Here is a 26,667-nt window from a genome sequence, read left to right on the forward strand (position 1 = left end):
ATATATAATAATAATAATAATAATAATAATAATAATTATATATATATATATATATATATATATATATATATATATATATATATGTGTATGTGTGTATATATATTATATATATATATATTATATATATATATATATATATATATATATATATATATATATATATATATATATATATATTCTTCCTCCAGACTCTGGAACCTTGACTTCCAAATGAAATGCAAAATACACTTCCATCTTCTCCGTGATTGTGGTTGTGCACTGAACGAGACAGAGATTAAAGCCTCAGGAAACCTTCACAGGTGTTTTGAGTTAATTATCTGATTAGAGTTCTTCTCAGGTCGACATTTCTGTATTATAAATTCTTTATTCTAATATTCTGAGGTACTGGATTTTTGACTTGACCATGAGCCGTGAGCCGTAATCATCGAGATTAAAACAAAAACAAAAAAGGCTTGGAATATTTCACTTTATGTGTAATGAATCTAGAATATATGAACATTACACTTCTTGAATTAAATTAGGGAATTTTAATGGAATATGTTTAGTCTATTTTGGGATCCATTCAGGGTTGTTTAAACAACTTTCGCACTCCTATTAGGATAATTTAAGTGCGATTATTTGTAGAAGGTGTCAGGATTTTAAATCGCCTACGAGGGGAGGGAAGGCAATGCACTTATCGAGCATTCAATGCTACGAATTTGCACAAATTAGAAGAGGCCGTGAGGCGGGTGAGGTGATATCCTGTGTAGGAAAGTTTTATTTAAAAAAATAAAAAAAGAAGGAAAAAACAGACGAGAGCGTGCATTGCCGGCTGTGTGATGCTCTTCTGAAATATAAGAACAAGAATTCTGGAAATTCCTTCAATTTTGTAACCCTAGAGAGATCCGATGGTTCTGAATTTTTTTTACATACAAAAACAATACAAGCTGTGTTTCTTTCCTGCTACAGTAACACACACACACACACACACACACACACACACACACAGTGTTCTGTCAGATCCTGACACTAACCGACAGCACACAATGGACCATTTATCGCTTTCCACCTCACAGTCACTGATAATCTGTCGAGTTAGACGTCAGAGAGGAGGTTCAAGCACGTTCACACGTTCATGCTCATCCTTCAACATTCTGATCTTTATCTGCTGCACCTGACTGATCAGACATTCAACGTCAATCACATTTTCATCACTGCAGTCAACACTCAAAGATTTGGCAGGAAGTCAAGAAGTAAAGGGCGGCGAACGAGCCGAGACACGCCAAGACTTATCATCTTAATCAACTTGGCAGTAAAAAAATAAATACATAAATGAACAAATCTCAGAAACCATGTAAGTGCCAACATGATAAACTGCATTCCTTACATGAATGTTACACACACACACAATAAAATTTTTTAAAACCTCACCTGCAGGGTCAAAGGGCATGGTGTCACCCAGCACCCCGAACACGCCTTGCTCGCTCTGCTCACGATTAGGCCAGGTGTTGTTGCGTGGCCCTGGCGGCGCCTTGTGACCCAACACCTCTGACATCACGCTGTCCATGTACGTGCTGACCAACCCCAGGCTGTACAGGTCAGAGCTCAGGTCAGGCAAAGTCCACTGAGTCATGTGCCCGATGGGTGAGAGCCCACCCGGGGGAGCCTGGGTCCACTTTCCGGGAGCCCTCTGCTGCGGCGGGAGAGTCTGGGGCTGCTGTGAGGGGAGTTGTGGTGAGACGGGTGAGGGCTGCTGGGATTGCTGCAGGAGGTGCTGGTAGTACTGCAGGGTCTGTGGGGAAGGTGAAGGCTGCGCTGGGGCTTGTGGTTGTGGAGGGACTGTGGTCTGTTGCTGCTGTTTGGGTGTAGTTGGGAGCTGTGGAGGCTGTTGCTGCTGCTGCTGCTGTTGTTGTTGAGGCAGATTTTGAACCAATGGGATTGCAGCATGCAGAACCGGAGCTTGCGAAGTGGGCGGGGCCACAGAGCTAGGTGGTTTCAGGTCGGCGGCGTTGCTGGAGGCGACCGAGTTCCTCCTCTTGACCAATGGCGAGGCCTGCTGCGACTTGCCCATGTTGAAGCCGGACAGAAAGTCAATCACATCCTGCATTTCCTGGTCCGTAGGCAGATTCATACCCTGCTCGTCCGGAGTCGAACCGTTAGCCGCGTGCTGGCCGGAGTCACCGGTACCCGACACGGTCATTTGGAGAATTTGGGACGACGCTTTGGGCTTGTCGTCGACGCCGCTGGTGCTTCGAGACGGCGTGCTGGGGATGGAGAAGCTTCCGCCGCTTCCGGAGCTGGACGAAGCCTTTTTGGTGAACTTGGAGGTGAGTTTGGAAATGGTCTTGGGCAGGCCGCTAGAGGACTTGCTGCTGTTGCCTTGGTGGAGGTCGGCAGGGACGGTGTAATCAGCGCTGTCCCTCTGAAGCTGGATCTGAATGGTGGGAAGGGCTTGTTCCCTGACGACACACACCACCCATATTACATTACAGCAAGGCTAAACAAACCGCAATCTATATGAAAAGATAACGCACGCATCCAAGCTCAAACGTGAAGGGAAAATTTTATTTCGTTTTATTTACAATAGATTATTATAGACACCCCCCCCCCAATTACACCACACTAATTACATCACAATTCAAAAGGAGGTGTGATGTAGACATGTTTTTTTCTCCAAGATGGTTGGGAAACTGAAGGATTCTGGGATATACGGCAAGAACGGTGACCTCAGACAGACATGTAAATGGGCTTCCTTTCTGGCCTGGTTTCTAAACTCGGTTGAAAGTGCAGAGGCAGCAGATTGCTGTGCGTTTTGGAGGAAGGGAGGATGATTACGCTTTTCAGAAGTGGTGGAAAGAAATCATATTAAAATGAGAAGAGAGCTCGGCAGACATGTCAAAGTCTATTTAAAAAAAAAAAAAAAAAAAAAATTATTTATTTTTTTAAAGAGTTAAACTGATTTGTCTCGCTGCTTGTGTTGAAAAGTTTTAAATCTGAAATTCATATTTCAGTTTCCAAAAATAGGAGACAGAAATGAGAAACAGGGACATCAGGATAAACGTGAGCGTTTCTATGTACGTAAAGCCAAACGAGCTACATTTGTACGGGACACAGAAGACACGTGACCGCTGTGCAATTCCCCAGCTAACTTCACCTTTTTTCTCTCTCCCTAGAGCCGTCCTTATTACTACAATCTTGCATGTTTCTAGACATCTACGTACAGTTATGTGAAAAAATAAGTACACCCCATGGAAATTTGATCTTTTATACACATTTGGACAAGCAAACATTTGATCCTCTTTGAAACGGTGCCGATTAATAAAGGTCGTACACTATCAAATGATAGATTAAATTGACATTTTGTAGTAATTTTCACAATTTAAATTAACCCCAAAAAAACCAAAACAAACATCAAATCATTCACATGGAACAACTAAGTACATCCCTACATTTACACCACCTCCGAATCATGTGTTCAAGATTGGGTGCTAGTGATTAGAACCTGCTTAGGGAGTGCAGGTGGAACCGGACTTAATTATACCCCTCTCATATCTAGTGTCTAAGTGTCTATATGAGCATATAGGCAAAGACCAGGCCTTTCGGAATAATGTGCTCTGGACAGTCGAATGAAAAGATAGCGTTGTTTGGCCACAGTAACAGCAGACATGTTTGGCGCAGACCAAAGTCGGCTTTGTCAGCACCGCATACCAACTGTGGTGGTGGAAATGTTCTGGTTTGGGGTTGCTTCGCTGCCTCATGGACTGGATAGATTGCATTCGTGGATTCAACTATTGATTCCGCATCATATCAAAGAGTGCTTGAAGACAATGCGAGATCATCGAGTCTGAAAGTTGAACTGAAAGTGGACTTTTCAACAGGATAATGATCCTAATCACACGAGCAAATCCACCAAGGAACGGCTCAAAAAGAAGAAATAAAGGGTTATGGAATGGCCTAGCCAAAGCCCGGATTTGAATCCCATTGAAATGTTGTGGGGGGGTTTGAAACGGGCAGTACATGCAACTGAAAGAATATTGCATGGAAGAGCGGTCAAATCTTCCAGCAGACGGTCAAGAGACCTGGTGGACAATTATGCAAAACACCTATAAGAAGTTATTTCTGCTAAAGGGGGAAATACTAGCTTCTGATGCCAAGGGTATACTTACTTTTTCCACAGAAGATGATCACATCCATTGATATTCCTGTTGAATAAATGATTGAAAAAAACTAATTTTCCTTGTGTTTTTTTTTTTTTCTCAAGTATATCGACTTTATTAATAGGTGCTGTTTCAAAGAGGATCAAACTATTTCCATGGGGTGTACTTATCTTTTCACACGACTGCATGTTTACGCCTTATACCTTCCTGTCTCACATGTCCAATAACAATATAACTTAAATAAACACAATAAATCAATCGATCGCTTTAATTAAGGGCTGGATATTTAGAAAAGGCATAATAATTCAGTTCCAAAGCAGCCCTTTATGATGATTATTATTAGTTTTGAAGCAGATACAGTGTGTCGCAGGACACAGAGAGAATAACGCTCCAGTAACGGGAGAAAGCAAAGGATCCTACTCACTTGCGCTCTTTCCAGCGGTTGAGGTCGAACACGGTGGTGTAGAGGACGTCGACCAGGCCGAGCGTTTTCTCCGGGTCCAGACTGCGCTGCAGCAAAGACATGGTGGCCGGGTCCTCCTTCAGACACCTGCAGAATTGAAACCACATCCATGCAGCTGACTAACACAGACTGAAAAGGCTACTCGGCCTTGAGCTGGAGAAATCTCGACAGCACAGTTACGAGCCGGTTTCAGATCAAAACTCGCATGTGGCTTTAATCAAGGACAGGATTTCCAGACAGGCTTGGACATGCTGCTGATTTACAGCTGCAGATAAAATCTGCTAGGCCCAACCACAACACCACGACCGCATATTAGACGCTTCCCAAGACGGTAGACGCTTTGTAAAGCAAACTGAATAATCGTTTTGGCCTAATTTTGTTCAATCCGATTCGATTCGATTTGTATAGCGCGTCCAACAATGGACATTTTCACAAAGCAGCTTTACGGAAATATAAAAACTCGGGATATCAATTTTAAACGTATAAAACGATCCCTAAACGAGCAAGCCAGAGGCGACGGCGGCGGCATGGAAAAACGTGACGTGCTCGCAGGCCTCGATTTACTGCCACTGAGAACAGATAGAACAAAAGAAGGCTTGAGACTCGAGTTTTCTGCTCTCAGAGCCTCTCGGATCACGCCGATGGATGACGTAAGCAGAACGTACTAACCTGCTTTAATTACAGGTCTACCATTCGAGGATCTTTTTATCGTGGCGAGCACGTTATCTATCACACGGCCTGTTAGAGTATTTTATTTATTTCATCTCACACTGTACAAAGTCATCAACTTAAATTCATTCAATCGCCCTTCACATAACTGGTCCATGTGTTTACGTTTCATTCAAAATGAGTTAAAAATGAATACAAATAAGTATCACAATAAGCTGCAAATACAAATAGTGAGAAATAAGTCTTTAACAACACTCTTTTTGTTGTTGTTATTTTTGTTTGTGCTTTTCTCACCCAATTCCCCCTCATTCACGTTCCTCCGCTCCTCGCTCTTTTTCGGCCACCTATTCTAATTTTTTCCAGTCTAACAGCTAAACAATAGCAGTGTTTGTTTTTTTTTCTTTTCCTTTTTCGGCTGTTCACGTGAGCGCGTATGTTCTCACTCTGCGGTCCTACTCCAGTGATGTCACCTGCATGTACGTTCATGCCCGGCTGGATATTCCTGCTCGGAATATCCAAGTGACATAATATATCTATTTAAGGGTGTACGGTTTCTTCTAAGAACCTGTGAAAATGTGCCAAATAAAAACTTTTTTCTCCCTTGAAAGTAAGACAAAAATTGCGCAGTATTTGAGAGCGCACGTACTTTCTTATAAGCTGCATTTTGATTCGATTTCTTAGCGTTTCTACGCATTTGTAACATCCGTTCTTTATTATTTACGGATCTAGTGATTTTGTCGAATATTTCTGGCACAAAACTCTGACTCTGGGCTTCAAGTCGCGTGAAGTGAATCGTATCTGAACTGACTCTTATGAAAGAAATATGTGCGCGACTATTTCAGAGATTCTCTAATCAGAAGGGGGGGGAAAAAAAAAACTGGTTCAGATAAAGGAAAAACATTTGCACGGAGCTTTGAAGGATGTCCAAACATAGACATTTTCCATAATTATGACCAGTTGTACTCACCATGTGGAAGGAACCTGCACTACAACCCTGGATCCTTCTAAAGTAATCTGTGGAGCGTACGCCTCCTTGTTCTCGATCTGAGCCGTGTCTACCACGACCTGCACGCAGAACACCAACACACAGGAGGGGGAAAAAAAAAAAAAAAGTTATATATACACACACGCACACATACTGTTTAAACAGTATACATCATTGTTGTGTGTGTGCAATTTGCTGCTAATGGGAAACACATGGTAATGTACATCATAATTATATTCCTAGCTCTAAGAACTAGAATATAGTGTATATTATATACATTCTTGCATTCCTGTGGATCAGTTCACGGTGACCTGCTCTGTGTGTTGTAGACATTTGACTTTTTTTCGTAATTGCAGTAAGCATTAGGTACGCTGGGGATCAGACTAGCAGTAAATATCAGGGCATAAATAGGAATAATAGAAGGCGCACAAATAAATATCGACCTCCCCATGGAGAAATAAATGTTAGAAAAACGAATCCGGGTTGAATCGGCCTCTACGATCATAGAGGAAAGTTTTTAAACCGCTATTTCACCCCTATTTCAATTCTTTCTCAGTTTAAACTAAACACAGACGCACGTCGTTCGTAGAAATACGACGAAGACGCTTTCAGACGAAGGAGAAATGCCTCCGTGACCCAAGACGGCTTCGGCTTACGCTTAAACGTAGACCTTTTCTACTAGACACGCTTTCCTGAACTGAAATAGGTCTCATGTAAAGTTCTAGCATTTTAAAAAGTGAAAAAAGGAGAAGAATAAATAAATAAATAAATAAATAAATAAATAAGATGCACTGCGGTTCCACTGAAAGACGCCTCGCTAATGTGTACATTTATAAGCTAATCTCTTTAAGGAAAAAAGCATTACTGTACGTCCGTCGACGACGTCCAATAAGTTTTTTTCTTTTTCTTTTCATGTTATACACATACCTACAGTAAATACTGTTTTGATTGTTATTTAAAAATGTTTATACATGTTTGCTGTAAATTTCTATACAAATCTGAATGAATATCTTACTTTCGAACACTGGTCTGCGTTTTTCCCCTGAAAGCTCACCTGGCCGGCCATGCTAAATATCTCACTGATGCTAAAGCTTGCGTGTGCAAAAACCTGGGCAAGTCAATACTCCGTTTAAATGCGACATCCGTAACGCTGAACGGTTTCAATCCTGCGAAGCTGCGCTCCGCCCGCAGAAAGCCACAATACACGACTAAGCGCTCCGCTAAGAGCACTTAGACAAATCAAATCAATGCAACATGCAAGTAACAAATGCTGACACAGGTCTTTAATCCTAACTGTACGTCATTATCCAATCAACAACAGTCTAACAGTTTTGACTTTGATGCTTTGTTTACATCGTGACCCGATAAAAGGAGCTCGTTTTCCCTTTGAGGACATCGAACGGAGAAACCCGAGCGCTACTACAATGACGTTTCGGTCAAAACTAATCTTAACTCGACTAGGTATCTAACAAAGCCAATAATCGAGTCCAGAGTTCACCGACGTACGCCGAAACGCGGCCCGTTCTCTAACACACGCAATTAAACCGAGTTCTTTGAAAGAGACAGTGGTTTTCCTTACAGAGTCCTGCGTGAGGGAGGGGGCTGCGTTTCCTGCTGGACAGGAAGTGCTCTATTGTTATTTATAAAGCAGGTGTATCCTCACAACCCACATGACCCTGACTATCTGAAGCAAAGGAGTGCCCACAAACACACACACACACACACACATACACACAGTTTACGGGCTAGCGGGAAATCTGTTTAGAGATTAGAGTTTTTACAAAGGATAAACCATTATAGCTATTTAATATACTTATTTTTAATTAAAATAAAAGCCTGGGAGAGGGAAACACACACAATGGGCCAGATTTTGTAAATATAGTAGTAACAGTAATAAATTTATAAATAACTTTATCTTTAAAACGCCTTTCACATGGCACCTCAGAGTTGCTCTACAATCAAACAGGGAAAGTTACATACTAAAAGTAATGCAATAAAGTACGCAAGGACAAAATAAAAGCAGGTTAAAATAAAACACTGATATCGAGTAAAATGTACAAACGAGAATAAAATAAATTCAAAGAACTTTAAAAATGTAAAAAGAAAATAATAATAAAATCTACTGTAAATGGAGGAAGTATTTTCTTCTTCGATTCGTTGAACGTGAGTACAGCTAAAAAGGTCTCGTTTACCGAGGAGCATCGCTGCGAAAGGCCGTGCCAAACTACTGCTACATTTCTAAATAGTAATACACTAGCAATAAAAAAAGAGCTCTGTGTGTGTGTGTGTGTGTCTTTAGTATCGGACATTAGCGTTCTACGTAAACACTACAGTATGTTCAATCTCCGCAGCTCTCTCGTAAATACTGCGATCGGCGCACGGCTCCAAATCCAATAAATCTTTACACGCGTGGTGTTTTCCAGCCCCGGCTCCTGTACTTCACTGGATAATTTATTGGATTTGAGAACGTAACAGAAGGTAAGCTGTGTGTTATGTATGAACTCCTAATGGAAGCGTGGTTGTATGCATCTCTATATAATTGTATAAGGGGCAGTGATGGCTCAGTGGATTGCCAAAGATGCACTTAAGCCATTAACCTTCATCTGCTCAGCTGTAGGTTTGGACTTCATCAGTATAAATAAATAAATAAATAAATAAATAAATAAATAAACGTGGTGGAAGAAGCGGTAGAGGTCTCACCAGCCCGGCCTGTCCGAACAGCAGCTGCACAGCCGTTTTGCACGCCCCCCTCCAGGTGGAGGGACACACCAGGTTCAGCACCTCAGTCACGGGCGAGTCATCACGTGCAGACACGCCATTCTGCCCCGACGCCTCCTTAATGAGCTGTAACATGGTGTGCTAAAGAGCAGAAGAAAAGCCACTTCAAATACAGATACAACTCCAAAACCGAGCTTTTTATACACCTCTTTAACATTACCGTACAATTCAGCTCAAGACTCCAAAGTGTACGATGAGCATAGGAATAGTTCGGCAAAACCATAAGACACTTTATTCAGCTACACGGCTGAAAGTTAGGAAGAATATCCTCAAGTTTAGCATCACATGCTCCTCTTCCTTTATCCAAAGACACTCTCGTTCTCTAAAGTTGTGTCTGAATCTGTTCGTAGGCCGAACCAAACTAAAACTTACTCACAAAGCATTCTGTAGCGCTGATTGTTATTTGAATAAATGGTAATCTGCCTACAAATGACGTCGCGGCTGATTTACGTTCGGCGACGCCCACAAAACTCCTTAAAAGGCCAAGCTCATACGGAGCTGAAAACAAACAACGAAATGACGACTAAACGGCGGAAAAAAAACAAAACAGTGCGTCAGCTGCAATAAACACGTACTAACCCTTCTTCCTCTTTTTTTTCCCTTAACTGAACGGCTAGTGTGTTAAATTACGAATTTTTGTCATTCGACTGCTTTCTTTCAAGTCGTTGATATGAAACGAGCGGTTTTGGCGAACTTTTAATTAAATTTGTGCGCGTAATTGAAACAAATGAGCAATTCACGCTTGACGGCGTAAAACGTTAAAAAAAAACGATTACACCGTCGAGGTTCATCGTTGAGTCTCGTTATATAGAAATCTGCACAAACTCAGTAATAACTTAAGCTGTAAAGGACAATTATTCAGAATTCAAAAGGTCTGTTTTTAACCGTGACATCTCTTTGAACTCAATTTGACAGAAGAAGTGTGTAAGGGTTTAAACATGCAGTCTGCACTATGCTAATCTGGAGCATTATAATATAGCTCACTTTATTTAACTACCGTGCAAGGGAAGAGGAAGAAGAAAAAAAAAAGCGAAGTCCAGACACTGATCATATTTTGGCTGGAGTAAAAAGTGAAAAGTACTGCAGTGGAACATAAACTCAAACTTCCCAGGACAAGGCAAGACAGGAAGAAAGGAAAGCCTGTGCTCCAGGGGACGTCTGGGTCGCAGGGAAACATTTGTAGGATTTTGTAACGGCAGAGCCGAGACAGGACAGGAACGCAGAGCGGTTGCTCGGGTTGAGACCGAGTGTCGATCCTGGAACAAACGATCAGGACTTGAGAAATGAGTACAGAGAGTGCGTCGTGAAGTGCGTGTACCGTTTTGAGTTTGAGGTTGTCGGCAGCCGACTCGTTGAAGGAGACTCCTTTGAGGAAGTGCGAGCCGATCTGCAGGGGGATTGTGGGTAACTCGCATTGGAGCGGCTGAGATGTGGTCTGCATACGGCCTGCCTGCTGAGCCTCAGCCTCACTACAGCAACCCTACACGCACATACGCACACACTTATAAATATATATAAATCTGAACAATTAAAGAAAGCATTAGCACGCTCATATACATCTCCTCTAATAAATACATCGGCAATAAAAAAAAAAAAAATCGACAAAAAACAACATCTATACACACACTTCGCCGGCTCGGATCATACAACGGTTGACTCAGCAGCCCGTACCTGTAACACTGCTTCTATAGCTTTGGGTTTCAGGTGAAAGCCTCCTTTGAGAGCGTACTCACAGTGACCCAGAGAGTCCAGCGCAGATCTGTATGCCTGCACACAACATACGCAACACAATATAAAGCATCTTTGTGTATTCTTTTTTTTTTTAGTAAAACTGAAAATAAAAACAAATCGGAACCGATCAAAACCCCTGAATAATCCGATGATTCCGCGCTGCTGTGAGTCACCATGACATCCCTGTAGTAGTAAATCACACTATATCAGTATACATCTGTACGTGTACATCATGGACCAGCTCCGATACGTTGACTACAGGCGTGAAAAAAGGCCGATTACAAAGTGACAGGCAGGAGCCATCAGCCAATCAGGGTCGAGGAAGTATAAGAGTGTGAGAGAATATCAAACAGGAATCAGAGTGATGCTGTAAGATATATTATATAGTGAACGACGTCATTCGTTGTGGAATTTGCATCATTACCCAGTTGTGAACTTATTCAGCTAGAGAACTGATGTGTTGTCGAGCTTCTCTGCGTTTTTTTCTACGTCAGGCTCATTTACATTACTTCATATAGAGTCACCTGGTTATCCATTCACCCTGGTGTGTGTTTCCTGCTTCGTGTTTTAGCTAGCATGCTAACACTCTCCTGCTTTTAAGATTTAAGATTCAAGGCAGAAAATACAAATCAGGTAATTAAAAAAACAACAACACAGTTTTCTTCTCCATGCTGTATTATTATTATTATTATTATTATTATATCTCAGCGTTGGTGATGCATGGAGCTATCTCCGACACAGGAGCTCCATGACCGTACTGTGAGGTGATCGTGGAGCAAACAGAGGTTTTGCTCTTTTACCTGGTGCTTAAAGAAAGTGTCCTAAAACGGGCGTGGCGATTACCTGGGTAAGGTGCATCGCTTGCTGTAAGAGTGTATACATGCGGACTGTCTCTTATGCGTTGCTGTGTTTATAACCATCAAAACATCTCAGTGTTTTATTACGAAAAGCAAACACGCGTATCTAGTCGTCGGAGGTCTGACCTGCAGAGCGCTGTTTATCTTCAGGTTGAGCTCTTTGAGCTGTTGGTCGGGGAGAGAGGGGCTGTGGGAGCAGAAGAGCTGCTGCACCTGAAAACCAGCCAGACAGCCGTCACGCCCTCGCTCTCGGAGACGCGCCGTCGCCTGAAGAACGAACGCACACGCACACACAATCACAATCCACTAAAATGGAATAACGACAAATGTGGGCCAGTTAGCATCATCTCGTTTACTTCTACCACCGGACCATTCATCAGCAGGGAAGTTCACATTTTTAGTTAGTGAGGACACGTGTACATGGCCACGCCCCCTCCAAAACCACAAGTGACGGCGTACCTCTGCAGCCCCTTTCCACGAGCGTGCCGCCTCGTCCAGCTCGCCGAGAGCACCGGCCTGACTGCGAGCCCCTGCGCAGCGCTCCTGCACCTGCGCCAGCGCCTCGGCCAGGCACGACTGCGCCACCGGCTGCACTTTCTGCAGAGCCTGAGACAGGAACTGGAAATGAACTTGCATCACGGTCAGAAAACAGCGGCCCAGTACCTGAGGGGAAGAAAGAAAGAAAAAAAATAAAATAGCTCAGTGTTTAACGTTCTCAATTACAAGGGTGTGAGATCAAATCCCAGGAGGACACTGTAGCTGCGTAGCACCGCTATTTATGGATCAGATCCCGGACGAAATAAAAGCACCTTCCAAAATGAAACGTCTTGGTATTACTTCTAAGGTGTGTGTTGAGTGTGTAAAATGAATAACGGTGTTAAGCGTCGAATGATTCTCTCAAGGCAAGGACCAGATAAAGTAGAAAGGTTAGCGTAGGTGTATAATCATCGCAACAATTCCCGTTCCCGACACGCCGCGGCCGTTCATCGAGCGTAGACGACACTTATCACCTGGCTCAGGTGCGTCCGGAGCGTCGATAAAGCAAAAATGTGGAACGCTTGGGGTACTCCATTCTCGAGTAAGCCTTAATAATATAAACACCATCAGATTATGGAAAGGCTGGGAATTACACACTGATTTCTGCAGATGTAGAAGTTTATAGTGGCTCTCCACTGAGGTGAAACAAAACGACGTACTGATATGGTATCGGCGCTTCATCGAGAAAACGCCAAGAATACATTTCTGGAAATTTCTAGGCAAAAAGCGCGTCTAATTTAAAGATGATGGAATATTCAATTATTTTGATTTATTTTGGATTTTTTAATCACAACATAATTCCCATAGTTCCATTTGTGTTACTCCAGAGTTTTGATGACTTTATTATTACAAAATATGGGAAAACATAATAATAATAAAGAACGAGTGTGTGTAAACTTTTGAGCGGTAGTGTACATAAGCAGACAATATGTCTTAAGGTGCAGAAAGTGTATTAGACGGGACTTCGAGCGATCACTAATAAGTGTTATATGAGCCGTTATATATTTTGTGTTACAGGTAATCGTACTCTTGCAATTCGTTTGTCCTCCATTATGAAAAATTGTGCTTCCTTCACACACACACACACACACACACACACACACACACACACACACACACTCCAGCTTACGCCTCACTACCCGCTCTATCAAATCAGACGAGTTAATCAGACACACGCTCAGCTCTGCTTCATTTCAACGTGTCGGAATTTAGGCATAGACATCCGATAGCTCTAGTGGGAAAATCAGACGAACGACCACAAAAATCACAACAAAAGGTCTCCGTCTTAGCTTTTTACATCTCGCTTGTTACAGATGTCCAATCAGGCGTTTATCGAAGTCTCTCCTGTCACACCTGAATCGAACCTTTTCGGGATCTCGAGAACTTTTGCACGTTTCCTACTGCGAAATGAGGCATTATCAGGCAGAAATGTACCATGCATCCTGAGAAGCTGCTGCTCCTGAACTACACTCTGAATGTTAACGGTGCTCCGGTTCCTTACGGAGAGCCTCGGGATCTTCTGCCTCATTAGGGAATCTCTCGTTCCCTGCCGTTCACCGTAACGTGAAGGCCAAGGCCAGAGCGGAAAACGCGAACACACGAAGTTTTTGAGATGAGCCTCACAACAGCTCCACGTTTTGTGGATTGCCTGACGCATCGCCTCGCTTCCGAACATCTCCGATTTCCTCTGTAACTGACTCGCGTTCCACTGCCGTGCGACACACACTACAAGCAATGTGTGGAGAAGTCAATGCCGGGTGATTCGGAAGTATAAATAAAGAGAGGGAGAGAGAGAGAGAGAGAGACACACACAAAAACACGCCGACATCCCGTCTTCACCGAGGGAGGCCGGGGTGTTTTTTCACAGGTGCATGCTGAAAATACCTGCAGGCTAAGCTGTAAAAAGCAGAAATATGTGCCCCCCCCACCCCCTCGTAGCAGAAGACAGGAAAAACAAGGCTGCGCTAGTTTCAGTCACACACAGAGCATGGGACAACCCTGACCACAAGAATGGAGCTGAAATAATGAAACCAGACTGGCTTAACTTAGTCTCATTCCAAGCCCGGAAAAATCGAGCGAGTTTCAGAGGAAAGGTCAATAGTGAACTCTCAGAGACTGAACTGCCAATGACGAGCGCAAACAAACCATTCTAAACCAAAGGAAGAAAGCCATGCCACTGGATGAGACTGATATTCGTACCAAAAGCTTTTAAACCTTTCACTTTTAGTTGACTAGATAATAATAAACAGTACACTATAAAATCGAAGAGGCAGGAAAAGACTGTAGAGCAGAGGCCACGCCCCCTTCACTGAAACCGACGGCCAGAGGCCACGCCTCTGTCACTGAAACCGATGGCCAGAGGCCACGCCTCCTTCACTGAAACCGACGGCCAGAGGCCACGCCTCCTTCACTGAAACCGACGGCCAGAGGCCACGCCTCCTTCACTGAAGCCGACGGCCAGAGGCCACGCCTCCTTCACTGAAGCCGACGGCCAGAGGCCACGCCTCCGTCACTGAAAGAGACAGGCAGAGGCCACGCCTCCTTCACTGAAACCGAAGCCTAGAGGCCACGCCTCCTTCACTGAAACCAATGCCTAGAGGCCACGCCTCCTTCACTGAAACCGACGCCTAAAGGCCACATCTGAGATGTTTTACACAATGCCCATCAACATGGGAAAGTGTTTAAGGAGGGAAAAACCCAGCTAGAAGATGATACCTTATGCCCAGGCAAGCTGGGTGGTGTATACACTTCCAATTTGTTCTTCCCCGCAGATAATAGCGGTGTTTAATTTAGACAAAAGCAGTATCAGGTATCGCAGGGGATGGTGGGGAAAACCCGGCATCAGATCCTGCCAAGAGCTCGGCGGCTTTGGTGCAACCCGACACCTCCATCCCTACAGAGCGCAGGCTTCCCTCGAACAAAAACAACTAAAACAAGACACTCAGAAATGCCACACCTTGCACAGTCCGTGTGTGTGTGTGTGTGTGTGTGTGTGTGTGTGTGTATATATATATATATATATACACGTGTGTTTGTGCCTGTCCGGAGTTCTGTTTCCTGTAGTTAGCTCCTGAGCACAGTAGACAGCAGGCTAATAAACTGACATTTTCATGCATACTTTGCAGCTGAGTCGCACAGAGCAGACAGGGAGCAGTACTCAGATTTTTTTTTAAAAAGAAGGGGGAAAAAAAAAAGAAGAAAAAAAGACGCCATTTGTTTTCCATGAATCCTGAACTTCCCGGCCAAAACTGGAGAATCAAGGACACTCGCACTGCATTTTTTTTTCCTGAACACAGAATCACAGATTAACAAAATCAACAGTGAAATAAAATTACTTTAAATGGAGAAAACGTGGATCTTCAGTTTATTTAAAAAGAGGTTTCAGGGACGCAAAACCTCGCCTGACTTCTCCAACATGAACGTTGAGGGTACGTTTACTTCGGTAATCGATCTGCGAAACGATCTAGGACTCGTCAACGGTCCACGTTAAAAGACTCTGTAGAAAGACTGCGTGGAAAACAGCGCTATCTATCTTTTTTGGGATGGTCTGAAGTGATCAGTAAGAAATAAAACACTTCAGGAGTGTTCAAGTGTTTCATTCCGCTTATACCACATCAATGTACCAACACTGACAATCTTTAATTGATTAAAGAACGAGACGTCCCACTTTTCATCCCGCTAGTGCTGGGCGACACGACAAATTCAACACGATTCGATGATAAACGATACGCATCACTACACACACACGTACGTTTCCTAACAAACTGCCAGCGGGACTGCGGTGTTCATTTTACCTTAAAATATTTGCTTGTACAAAAATAAATGAACCCAGAAAATGAACTCAGAAAAACTTCAGAACAGGTAATTATCTTTTTTTTTAAATGATAAACATATTATATGCTTTATACAATTGTTCCCTCACCAGCCCCCTCTCCCCCCTTTCTCTCTCTCAGGCGTGATGTCACATGTGACATCATCACAACACGCATCCAGCCAAAGCCCGAACATGAGCACAGCTAAACGGTCTCCCTTACCAACAAACGTCGCCGTCGAAAGACAATCGCGTGCGATTGCGATTTCGCCGATTCAAGCAGTTTCCCGCCCAAAAAAAAAAAAGAAGGTTTTTTTTTAAAAAAAAAAAAAAGCACAAAACCCTCTGCAACTTAAATCACAACAAAAAAATAAATAAAGCAGCAACCATTTTTGGTCGCAACAATCACAATGAAATTCTGTGAAATCCTGTACAGACTGCTAGACGAGCTGTTGCTATAGAAACAATAACGAATCAGAATGAGCGCATTAATATACACCTGGTTATACAAAAATAATACTCAGCTTCTGACCAATCAGATTCGACCGCGCTGTGTCTCCGTTAATATGATGGTATAAGAATAATTCACACACACACACACACACACACACACACACACACACACACACACACTGCTCTAATATTCGTGTTGAGTAAATTACATGATGGCTACACTCTAACAGCAGATACAGGAAGGTGAGCATACATTCATTGCACAGAGCAACTTTAACATTAACGACCTGAAAATAGAAATGCATGTCTACTCGGTTTGATTACACAATATATTTTAGACACAAGTTCCTAAACTCGCATGTTTCTAGTCAGAAATCAACATTTAAAGAAAAAGTGCTGGTGCAGGTCTGAGGTCTTGCTGGCTCTGAGCCGACTCTCGCTCCTCACCACAAGATGACCTGCTTTACGGATTGTGGCATGCGGCCTTCCTGCTCTGGGCACAACCACATCCCCATCCACATCCACATCCACCAGGCCACGGTCCTCCTCCACTCGTAAAAGAGCGTTTAAAACTCATTTAAGCTGACGAGCTAAACTTCACTCTATCCGGCTCTGGGAAAACACCAGCAGGGCTAACCTCAGGAACGACCGGCAAGACCAAGGAGAGATTACCGTTGTCCGAAAGAGGGAAAAAATAACCGTGAGCCACTGAAACATTTTAATCGAGCGAGAGGAAGAATTCCTTTGTAAGGAGCTCGACTGAACTCCCACTAAATTAGAGAGAAGCTTCTTTAGGAAACTCTCAAGGACTGAGCAAGACCTTACACACTCGTGCGACTCTGGAATCTACGTCTGAGCTAACGCTCAAACTGATTATAGGAAAAATTATATATCAGAAATATATCATCTCTATAACAGGAAAAAAAAAAATGATAGAAAATGCTGACTAAAATCCACATCAAATTCTTCCTAAAGCTTTTTACCCCCAACTCATCGCAAGCGCGCTTTCTAACGAAACGCTCAACGTGATTTCAAGTCGAAATCTACAAAGACGTCGTGCGTTTGGGCGACCCGACGTTCCGTAGAAAAGTCTCGGAAAGATAGCGATACTCCTGGATAACCAAAAGAACGATGAATAAAAGGATATTTGTTCACATTTCTACCGTCTCAGCAAACGATTTCTACTTTGAGAAAACCTTTCAATAGCTAACAGTCGGTACGTTTACACGGACGACAATAATCCGATATGAACCCGATTAAGACGATACTCTGATTAAGAAACTAGCATGTAAACAGAGATTATTGATGACCTTAATCCGATTAAAATCATACTCGAAGTAAACACTATATAGTGAGAAGTGAAATACATGTATCTCAGCTACTGTATAGTAGGCAAGTACGCGGTTTGGGACACAACCCACGGCTTCAAGCAGTCGTCTATTTGCATGACGAATAATTAACTGCACTTGAAGCTTTTGTAAAAATTAAAAATGAAACACCCAAAACTGTATACGGTTCCAGAACGAAGACCAACTGTATGTCGATACGTGAAATTCTGGAGGGACATCGGACGGCGTGGCGCGGTGACGTAATGACGTGTGACGTTAATCGATCTACGTTCTAGGACATGTAAAACAGGCACATGAAAGGAGTATTCTAAAAGCGACTCATGTAAACACCTTTAACCAGAATATTGTCTTATTCAGAATAAGGTCAATAATTAGATTACTGTTGTCCGTGTAAACGTAGTCACTCTTAAGGTCCTTACAGATGACGTCAGCATGGGTTTCCTCCAATTTCGTTCCATTTTACACAACGAAAAATGCCAAGCACCCCTCGTGGCAGGATTAAAAAAATTTTTAAAAAAAGGTCGGTGAGGTGGGGTCAGACCTGATGTAGCTCATCCTACCTGGGCGGAGTTGAACCAAAACTCCTCCAGTGGGTGGGGACTATACGTGTTTCACTCTGGATAAGTGCTTTTAACGTGTTCTACAGAGCTGTATGGGTTAAAGTTAGGGGCTAGGCTTACAGGAGGAGTCGGATCAGATCAGATCAGATCCACCCACTGGACTTTTGGCTCTGTAGCGAGGGGCGTCTCCAAAATGCCAGTAGTTTCATTGGATCGGAGACTCTAAATTGTGTGTATCCTATCCAGGGTTTCTTTTCCTGGAACGAGCTCCGGATCAACGAAGACCCTGACCGGGATAAAGCTCTTACTGAAGAAGAATGAACGAAGGAACATGTTTCGGTTTCTTTTTCTACACAATCTGGTTATCTGGTCTGTAGTAGAGATGTGAGGAATGATGGCTACGTGCAAGGGGGGGGGGGGGGGGGGCGGGGCATTACAGTTCACCTTAAACGACCCACTACTTGTTCTCCCTCTATAGAAGTAGAAGAACGCATTAAACTATATACACTATAACAGTACAGAAAACAGATTATTGCCATATTTATTCACCAGATTGTGATTTGTGTGATGCTTTAACTTCTGCTGCTATTATGCATTATTAATTACTGTTCATCAGTTGTGTGTTATAATTCATTTCTCTACTGTATCGTCATATCAAATGCTGTAACATCAGCACTGAAAGTATTTCATGTTAGGGGAAAGATAGAAGAAGAAAGAAAAAAAAAAAAAGAAAAAAAAGGAATGATCATGGTAATAAAAGGGAACAGCTCTCCAACACATTTCTCAGAAACATGATGGGGTTTGATATTATTGCACATAAATGGAAATAACTTACAAAGTGATAAGCAGAACTTATTTCCCTGTTCTCTCCAGTCAGTGTGTTTACTCAGCAAATAATGGAAAAACTTTTCTTTTTTTTTTATAAAAAAAAAAGCTATAGTTTCGAGAAGCGGCCAAATCGACACGTCAAAAAAAAAGATGATTCATCTTTTCTACCAGTGAAGATTAAATTGCTAGATTTAAGTGTATTTAAGTGAACCTGTAATGCTAATCCAGAAGAGCTCCTGGAGACGTGTAGAATCTGAAGCGGTTCTTTGTGACCGAACACGTGACTAACGTTACTACTGTATGTCGAATTTGACTCATTTCGTCAGCGTAATAAGCGATGTCGATTCCCTGCATCGTACCTCTACGTCCTGAAGGCTGAAGTCGTTCTGGTCTTTGAAGTTGGCAGCACCGGCGCTGAGCTCCATCAGCATCTTGGCGATCTCGGGCTTTATGGCTGCCGTGAGGCGGCCGGCCGCCTCCATCACGTGCTCCTGCACGTCCTTGAGCTGCATGGCAGCTTTGGAGTAGCGCGAGTTGCGAAACACGCTGCCGAAGAGGTCCGTCAAGAAGGCGCTGGCGCGGCAGAAGACGTTCAGAGCGTCCAGGTACTTCGAGATCCCTTGCTGGATGTCGGCGACGGCGGTCGTGGCGTTGCCCGTGCCTGAAACATCGTGGCAAGCTGAAAGGGTGGGGCCTACAGGTGCCATCGGGGTCGGGGTGGAGCAGGAGGTCCCGAGCGGTGCGCTAAGGGCTCGGCTCAGCTCGGGCAGCGAGTATTGCTGGTGCTGGTGCTGCTGCTGCGCTTTCTGCTTGGACCCGCCAAGCAAGAAGCGTCGCTTGTAGTCCATTTTACTTTCTTGCGCGCTGCAACAATACATAAGTAGTGGACGTGGCCAGGAAGTGCCCTTTTCCCACCACGGGCTTGGCAAAGACTTTCTCTGTTTGCCTTTATTTTGATTTAGAAATCGATAATGATTTCTGCCCCGATGTACGACCGTGGAAACTTCGTTTTTTCCTCAAGTAAACTGGTAGCTTAAATGCTCCATGAGCCAGAGAGTCATGTCAGTATTCCTTATCGTGGCAGAGAAGTGATGAGAGAGAGACACACAAACACGGTCACGTGTGAACGTCCGAAGGAGACGCGCAGCGCTGCTGTAGCTCACAACGTGTGGGGGAAGGGGGGGGGAATCCAACAATAACAAACAAACAAACAAACAAAAACAAAAAATATATACACAGGATCAATGTGTAGCTATATTATTTTTTTTTTTGTAATCGAGTTAAAGATAAAATCTCTTTATCTTCACACCACAAGTAACCGTAAATCCTGAAAATAAATCCCAAAAGTGCATAATATATCCTTCAAACGGAAGTGGGGGGGGGGGGAGAAAGAAAAATCCTTATAACTTTGTATTGTAATCCCGTTTGTGTGTGTATATAGACCTCTAATAAAAAATAGAAAACTTTTAAAAAGGCGTCTGAAGAAAAAAACAAAAACAAAAACAATCCCACAGTATGATTATGAGAATAGTAACGGTCCACTGGTCAACAGTAAGGAAAGTGAAAAAAGTGAAATGTCCAGCTACAGGACGACGGCGCCTTGGCACAGACTGAACACTAGCAGGCTGACAGATCCAGTCCGTCAGAGAGATAACACACCACTGCCGCTGCTGCTGGGAAACTCATCCAGATCCTGTCTAGAGTTCCTCCCTAATGCCCCAGAGGTAGTTAATCTTCATAGGAAGCGTGTGTGTTAGCAGATTTCGGATTCTCCGTGAAAGCGACACAAAGCGCAGCGTGTCCGTAAGGCCTCGCGGTCACTTCCTGTGAAAAACAGAGAGAATGGGGTCAGAATGATATCACAGGAAGTGTGCTTTTTAAAATTCACGCCATTTTATATATAGAAAAGGGTATACGGTAAGATTTACTATTATATATGGTTTAATAACGCAATGCTGGCATTCGAACTGTCGAAACCCGATAAAAAGAAACACTCGGGTCAAAGGGTCATTTCAAAATTGTGCAATGACTAAGACTAAGACTTGAGAAACCATAGAAACATGAGGTCATATCCCGGCACAGGCCGTGCTAGATGCAGCCCAGTGTTTCAGAAACCCACATATGACACACGACATGTCGAAACACGGAGCCACTCGGAGACCGAGCCAAAGTGTCCCATTGTTCAGAGACACTGGAGATCTGTACGCAGAGAATCAATACCGCCATTCAAACCATCTCCACCCCTGCCACTCTAACATCGCCGGCACCAAGCGAGGCCCCAGATTTTGCATACATGGAAATGAAAAGGTGACGTTTACATCGATTCTTGTGGGAGACGCTTTTATCTACGACGGAGACAGGAAATGATTCAAGCGCACAGCGGAGTTCATGAGGTGAAAGGTCCGGCGGTGGGTCTCACGACGCTGAGATTCCGCTCTTGAGGTCTTCGTGAAATCTAATCTAATATATACAAAAGTACCAGAAATTTTGGCACCAGAAGGCTGGAAATGTGCTTTCTTCATTGGCCAGCAGTCCAGCACAAAATGTTCCAGCTGTACACGTCTCCCTTATCTCCAGAAAGGTTCAAGTATAATATCTCAAAAGCACAAACCATCATTTTTATAGCTCTCACATAGCACAGTTTTCTAAACCCATGAGACAACAGGCTTTAGGTCGGGGCTTTCTTTTGTATATACTGTCACGCCTTTCATTTATTTTTTTTAATATACACGTCATCCTTTAAATCCTTTTAATTTTGGTAAAGTGAAAACTACGCCTGGGTGATGTGATAAATCATTTCACAATACACATTTCTGAGATAAGCACGCTTGGTTTCCATCTTTCTGTCCAAAGTATTTGGGCGTGGCCTAATATTCTAATAAGCACACTGGACTGTAATCTTCCTGTCCAAAGTATTTGGGCGTGGCCTAATATTCTACTAAGCACACTGGACTGCAATCTTCCCGTCCAAAGTATTTGGGCGTGGCCTAATATTCTACTAAGCACACTGGACTGCAATCTTCCCGTCCAAAGTATTTGGGCGTGGCCTAATATTCTACTAAGCACACTGGACTGCAATCTTCCCGTCCAAAGTATTTGGGCGTGGCCTAATATTCTAATAAGCACACTGGACTGCAATCTTCCCGTCCAAAGTATTTGGGCGTGGCCTAATATTCTAATAAGCACACTGGACTGCAATCTTCCCGTCCAAAGTATTTGGGCATGGCCTAATATTCTACTAAGCACACTGGACTGCAATCTTCCTGTCCAAAGTATTTGGGCGTGGCCTAATATCCTAATAAGCACACTGGACTGCAATCTTCCTGTCCAAAGTATTTGGGCGTGGCCTAATATCCTAATAAGCACACTGGACTGCAATCTTCCTGTCCAAAGTATTTGGGCGTGACCTAATATTCTAATAAGCACACTGGACTGCAATCTTCCCGTCCAAAGTATTTGGGCGTGGCCTAATATCCTAATAAGCACACTGGACTGCAATCTTCCCGTCCAAAGTATTTGGGCGTGGCCTAATATTCTAATAAGCACACTGGACTGCAATCTTCCCGTCCAAAGTATTTGGGAGTGGCCTAATATTCTAATAAGCACACTGGACTGCAATCTTCCCGTCCAAAGTATTTGGGCGTGGCCTAACATTCTAATAAGCACACTGGACTGCAATCTTCCAGTCCAAAGTATTTGGGCATGACCTAATATTCTAATAAGCACACTGGACTGCAATATTCCTGTCCAAAGTATTTGGGCGTGGCCTAAAAGTCTAAGAAGCACACTGGATTGCAATACAAACCTATATTATACTAAAGATAAAGCACCAAACCTCAGGACAGGATATAATGGATATAATTCCCCAGCAGTAGAACGATCACAGACGACTAACTAGGTTAGCTTTGTCTTGCTAGTCGATCGGTTTGAGTCTGTTCAAGAGCGAACACATAGTTTTGAAGAAAGCCTAATCAGCAGGACAGCTTCGTAATTGGTTAACGCTTACGCCAGGATACGACCAAACATTTTACATAGAACTCTGGGAAACAAACACTAAAAAGTCAGCAGTTATTAATACACCTACGGCACATTGTTCCCACAGAACGAACAGTACCCTCGGTGGAAAAACAAAAACGTTTCTTTACTGCTACTGCTAGGGAAATATGGACACCCAACCCCTGCTTGGAAAACTCACTGCCGGGTGTGTTATGATGTGATACACATGGCTACTGCTGGCTGAAGATGAAGCTGGACAGAGAAACCGAAGGGGAAAAAAAAAAAATCCGCTCTTTTCCTGAGGATGTGTCTGGTTGACTTCGCCCCTCCGGCTCATCCTCGTTACACCGCGCTAACATTCCTGTGCGCCACATAGTTTGTTCCACTGATTTCCAAACCTCGCTTCCTTTGACAAAAAGTGTGTACGTGTGAACGTCTAACAAATAGAACGAGAGACACAAAGTCGTATTAAATAAACACTGAAAGGTTTCGTCATGTGCTGGAGGTCCCATGGGTTTCCACAGCTTGTCTCCGTGTGTGTGCGCGTGTGTGTGTGTGTGTTTGTGTGTGTGTGTGAGTAGGGTGGAGGTGACGACAAAGAGCAATCTCCCTTCCAACACCAGTGCAAACAGATTCATGTGTTTACCCGGCCTGGCCATTATGTCACCTCAGCTACAGCGTGTCGAGAGGCTCTTTGGTGAACTCCTCTCCCTCCTCAAAAGCAAACGTCCCCACCACCACACCGCTTTCAAAAGGCGAAGAGAGAAAATGAGTGATGGGGGTCGATTTAAAGGCTTTTAAACAAAAGTTCCTGGTTGTAAATCTGACGGATTAACAGCCAACCCGAGCGTGCCAACAGGCCCAGCGAGAGGCCTAGAAAGCTTCTTTATGAAGACCTGAACTTACAGGAGCAACTTGGATTCTTCTGAAGAAAAAGATCCGATTGAGAAACTCAGAAGTGCATCTGGAAAAATAAGGACGTCTCGTGACGATTGCTTATGTGTGCCGAAGGGCTCGGGTTTAAAAACGACCGACGTGCTGTAATCGATTGCGAAAAAGGCTACGGAATTAAAGAGAACCAGGGCGCGTATGAACTACACAGCCAAGTGAGGGTCCAGGGCGGCAATGTGCATCGCAAAACAGCGGCTTGTATACGTCAAAGCGCTGAATATGTACTGGAATATAAATAAATAAATAAAAACACACCACAACTATTGACTAACGTGTGACGGTGTGCATCGTGGAAACGTCCTATTAATGATGCATGTGATGCGGCTGCACGGTTTGAACGCCGGACGTCCCAAAACTGCGCAAACCGTAAAGTACAAATATACAGAGCGCACGCTGGTCACGCTCTTTCGTGGACGTTATACGGTTACATGAGCACATTACTGGTTCAAAAAGAGCTCTTCGTTAGATTATAAAACACCAAACGCTGCAGAAACCGGGCACTTTAACCGACTTTGGAGCTCTGTGTCTGCTACAGAGTTCATTACAGTTCAGTTGACCTTTTTCCTCAGGTCAGATTCTTTGTTTCTTCAATCAAATTTTGGGGAGAATTTTTCTTAAAGATATCGTGAACCTGTAATACATATTGTCTGCAGTATTATTAAACCTCTAGCAATTCGTAGCAATTTTTTTTAATTTATTTCGTTTCGTACGGACAAAGACGCACATTGTTTTCATTGTTTACGATTCAGTCTGTTCAGTCATCACTTTTCAGCGAATTTTGTTGCAAATATTCTGAGGATTGAAACTGAATTGAATCGTGAATCGAATCGTGACCGGAGTGACACCCCTACTGATTAATTATACATCTGACGTCTGATTACGAGATATCTATGACAAAACTGGCCGTTTTGTGTAAACACTTCACTTGTGTGTGTATGTGTGTGTGTGTGTGTGTGTGTGTAAACCCTGTCACTGGAGTAGGTATGGTTACACGAGCTGGCGTATTTAAAGGACAATAGTGCAATCAATATTGATGCGACTGGCTGCACTTTCATTGTCGCGGTGCAGAGAGAATTAGTGCCAGCACCCAAACAAACTGCTCCGAGAGAGCCAGAGAGAGAGAGAGAGAGAGAAAGAGGGGAAGCAAGACATTAGGTACGTTCCCTTTATAAATCTTAAGCAGTTTTCTCAGCAAAAGGACATATGAATCATTGTGCATTTTTCCACCAACTTCTGCTGAGTCGGCTAAAAAGGAACACGATGATGTGATCAAAACAGCACGAGCTGAACGCTGGAAAACCTCCCTCACTACCTACTTATTTACTTACTCAAAAACAACTATTAACAGACTACGCTGAGGAGCAGCGAGGGGAAATAATCGCTCGTACAATGCATCAGAAGACGCTTGAAGATTCTGCACCGGTGGACCGGTGGAAGAAACGCGAGAACTGATTATTAAAACACAAATCATATCGACTTTCTAAATAAGACGGAGGGAGAAAGGGATAGAGGGAGAGAGGAAAAGACTGAGAGGAGAGAGAGTGAGGAAAAGAATAAAAGAAGGAGATCAGTAGAGAGGAAGAGAGAGAGAGAGAGAGAGAATGAGAATAGAGAGGGGGGAAAAAGAGAGATGGAGAGAAGGAGAGAGGAAAAGAATGAAAGGCGAAGGAGAGAAGGAGATCAGTAGAGAGGAAGAGAGAGAGAGAATGAGGAGAGGGAGAAAAGGAGAGATGGAGTGAATGAGAGGGAGTGAGGAAAAGATTGAGAGACTGAGAGAGGAAAAGAATAAAAGAAGGAGGGACGGAGATCAGTAGAGAATAGAAAGGGAGAAGAGGAGAGAATGGGAGAGGGAGAGAGGAAAAGAATAAAATACGGAGGGATGGAGATCAGTAGAGAATAGAAAGGGAGAAGAGGAGGGAATGAGAGAGGGAGAGAACGAAAGGAAAAGATTGAGAGAAGGAGTGAGGAAAAGAATGAAAGAAGGAGAGAAGGAGATCAGCAGAGAATAGAGAGGGAGAAAATGAGAGAATGAGATTGGGAGAGAATGAGAGAGGAAAGGATTGAGAGAGGGACTGAGGAAAAGAATAAAAGAAGGAGAGAAGGAGATCAGCAGAGAATAGAGAGGGAGAAAATGAGAGAATGAGATTGGGAGAGAATGAGAGAGGAAAGGATTGAGAGAGGGACTGAGGAAAAGAATAAAAGAAGGAGAGAAGGAGATCAGCAGAGAATAGAGAGGGAGAAAATGAGAGAATGAGATTGGGAGAGAATGAGAGAGGAAAGGATTGAGAGAGGGACTGAGGAAAAGAATAAAAGGAGAGACTGAGAGAAGGAGAGATGTCCTCTAAGAAGTTAAGTAGTAAGGAACGGTCGCAGCGAGAAGTCAAATCAGCGGTTTCTTTTCTAAGAGTTGACAGTTGGGAACACTTTGGGTTTTACGAGGCTGAGGATAAAGAAAAGAGAAATAAACAACACTCGACAAGACATTTGTCATTTGCACGCCCTGTTACAGTCCGATTAAACACCATGACATCACCCCGAGCCAACAGCAGGAAAAACCGTTCCG

General features: G+C 43.4%; 1 protein-coding gene across 3 annotated transcripts in view; it reads right to left on the reverse strand.

Moving 5' to 3' along the window:
- Positions 1-26,667, reverse strand: part of LOC128606999 (granule associated Rac and RHOG effector protein 1-like) — a 51,174-nt gene that overhangs the window by 4,442 nt on the left and 20,065 nt on the right. For all 3 annotated transcript variants that reach the window (XM_053623598.1, XM_053623599.1, XM_053623597.1), the window contains exons 2-10: positions 19,517-20,981; positions 12,079-12,282; positions 11,746-11,886; positions 10,703-10,798; positions 10,350-10,511; positions 8,954-9,112; positions 6,236-6,333; positions 4,561-4,686; positions 1,411-2,438 (exon numbers count right to left, since the gene is read on the reverse strand). In XM_053623598.1, coding sequence (XP_053479573.1) covers positions 1,411-2,438; positions 4,561-4,686; positions 6,236-6,333; positions 8,954-9,112; positions 10,350-10,511; positions 10,703-10,798; positions 11,746-11,886; positions 12,079-12,282; positions 19,517-20,035 — 2,533 coding nt within the window. In that variant the 5' untranslated portion in view covers positions 20,036-20,981. The remainder of the gene's footprint in view (positions 1-1,410; positions 2,439-4,560; positions 4,687-6,235; positions 6,334-8,953; positions 9,113-10,349; positions 10,512-10,702; positions 10,799-11,745; positions 11,887-12,078; positions 12,283-19,516; positions 20,982-26,667) is intronic.

The sequence above is a fragment of the Ictalurus furcatus genome, chromosome 4 (genome assembly GCF_023375685.1).
Source record: "Ictalurus furcatus strain D&B chromosome 4, Billie_1.0, whole genome shotgun sequence".
Taxonomy (NCBI): domain Eukaryota; kingdom Metazoa; phylum Chordata; class Actinopteri; order Siluriformes; family Ictaluridae; genus Ictalurus; species Ictalurus furcatus.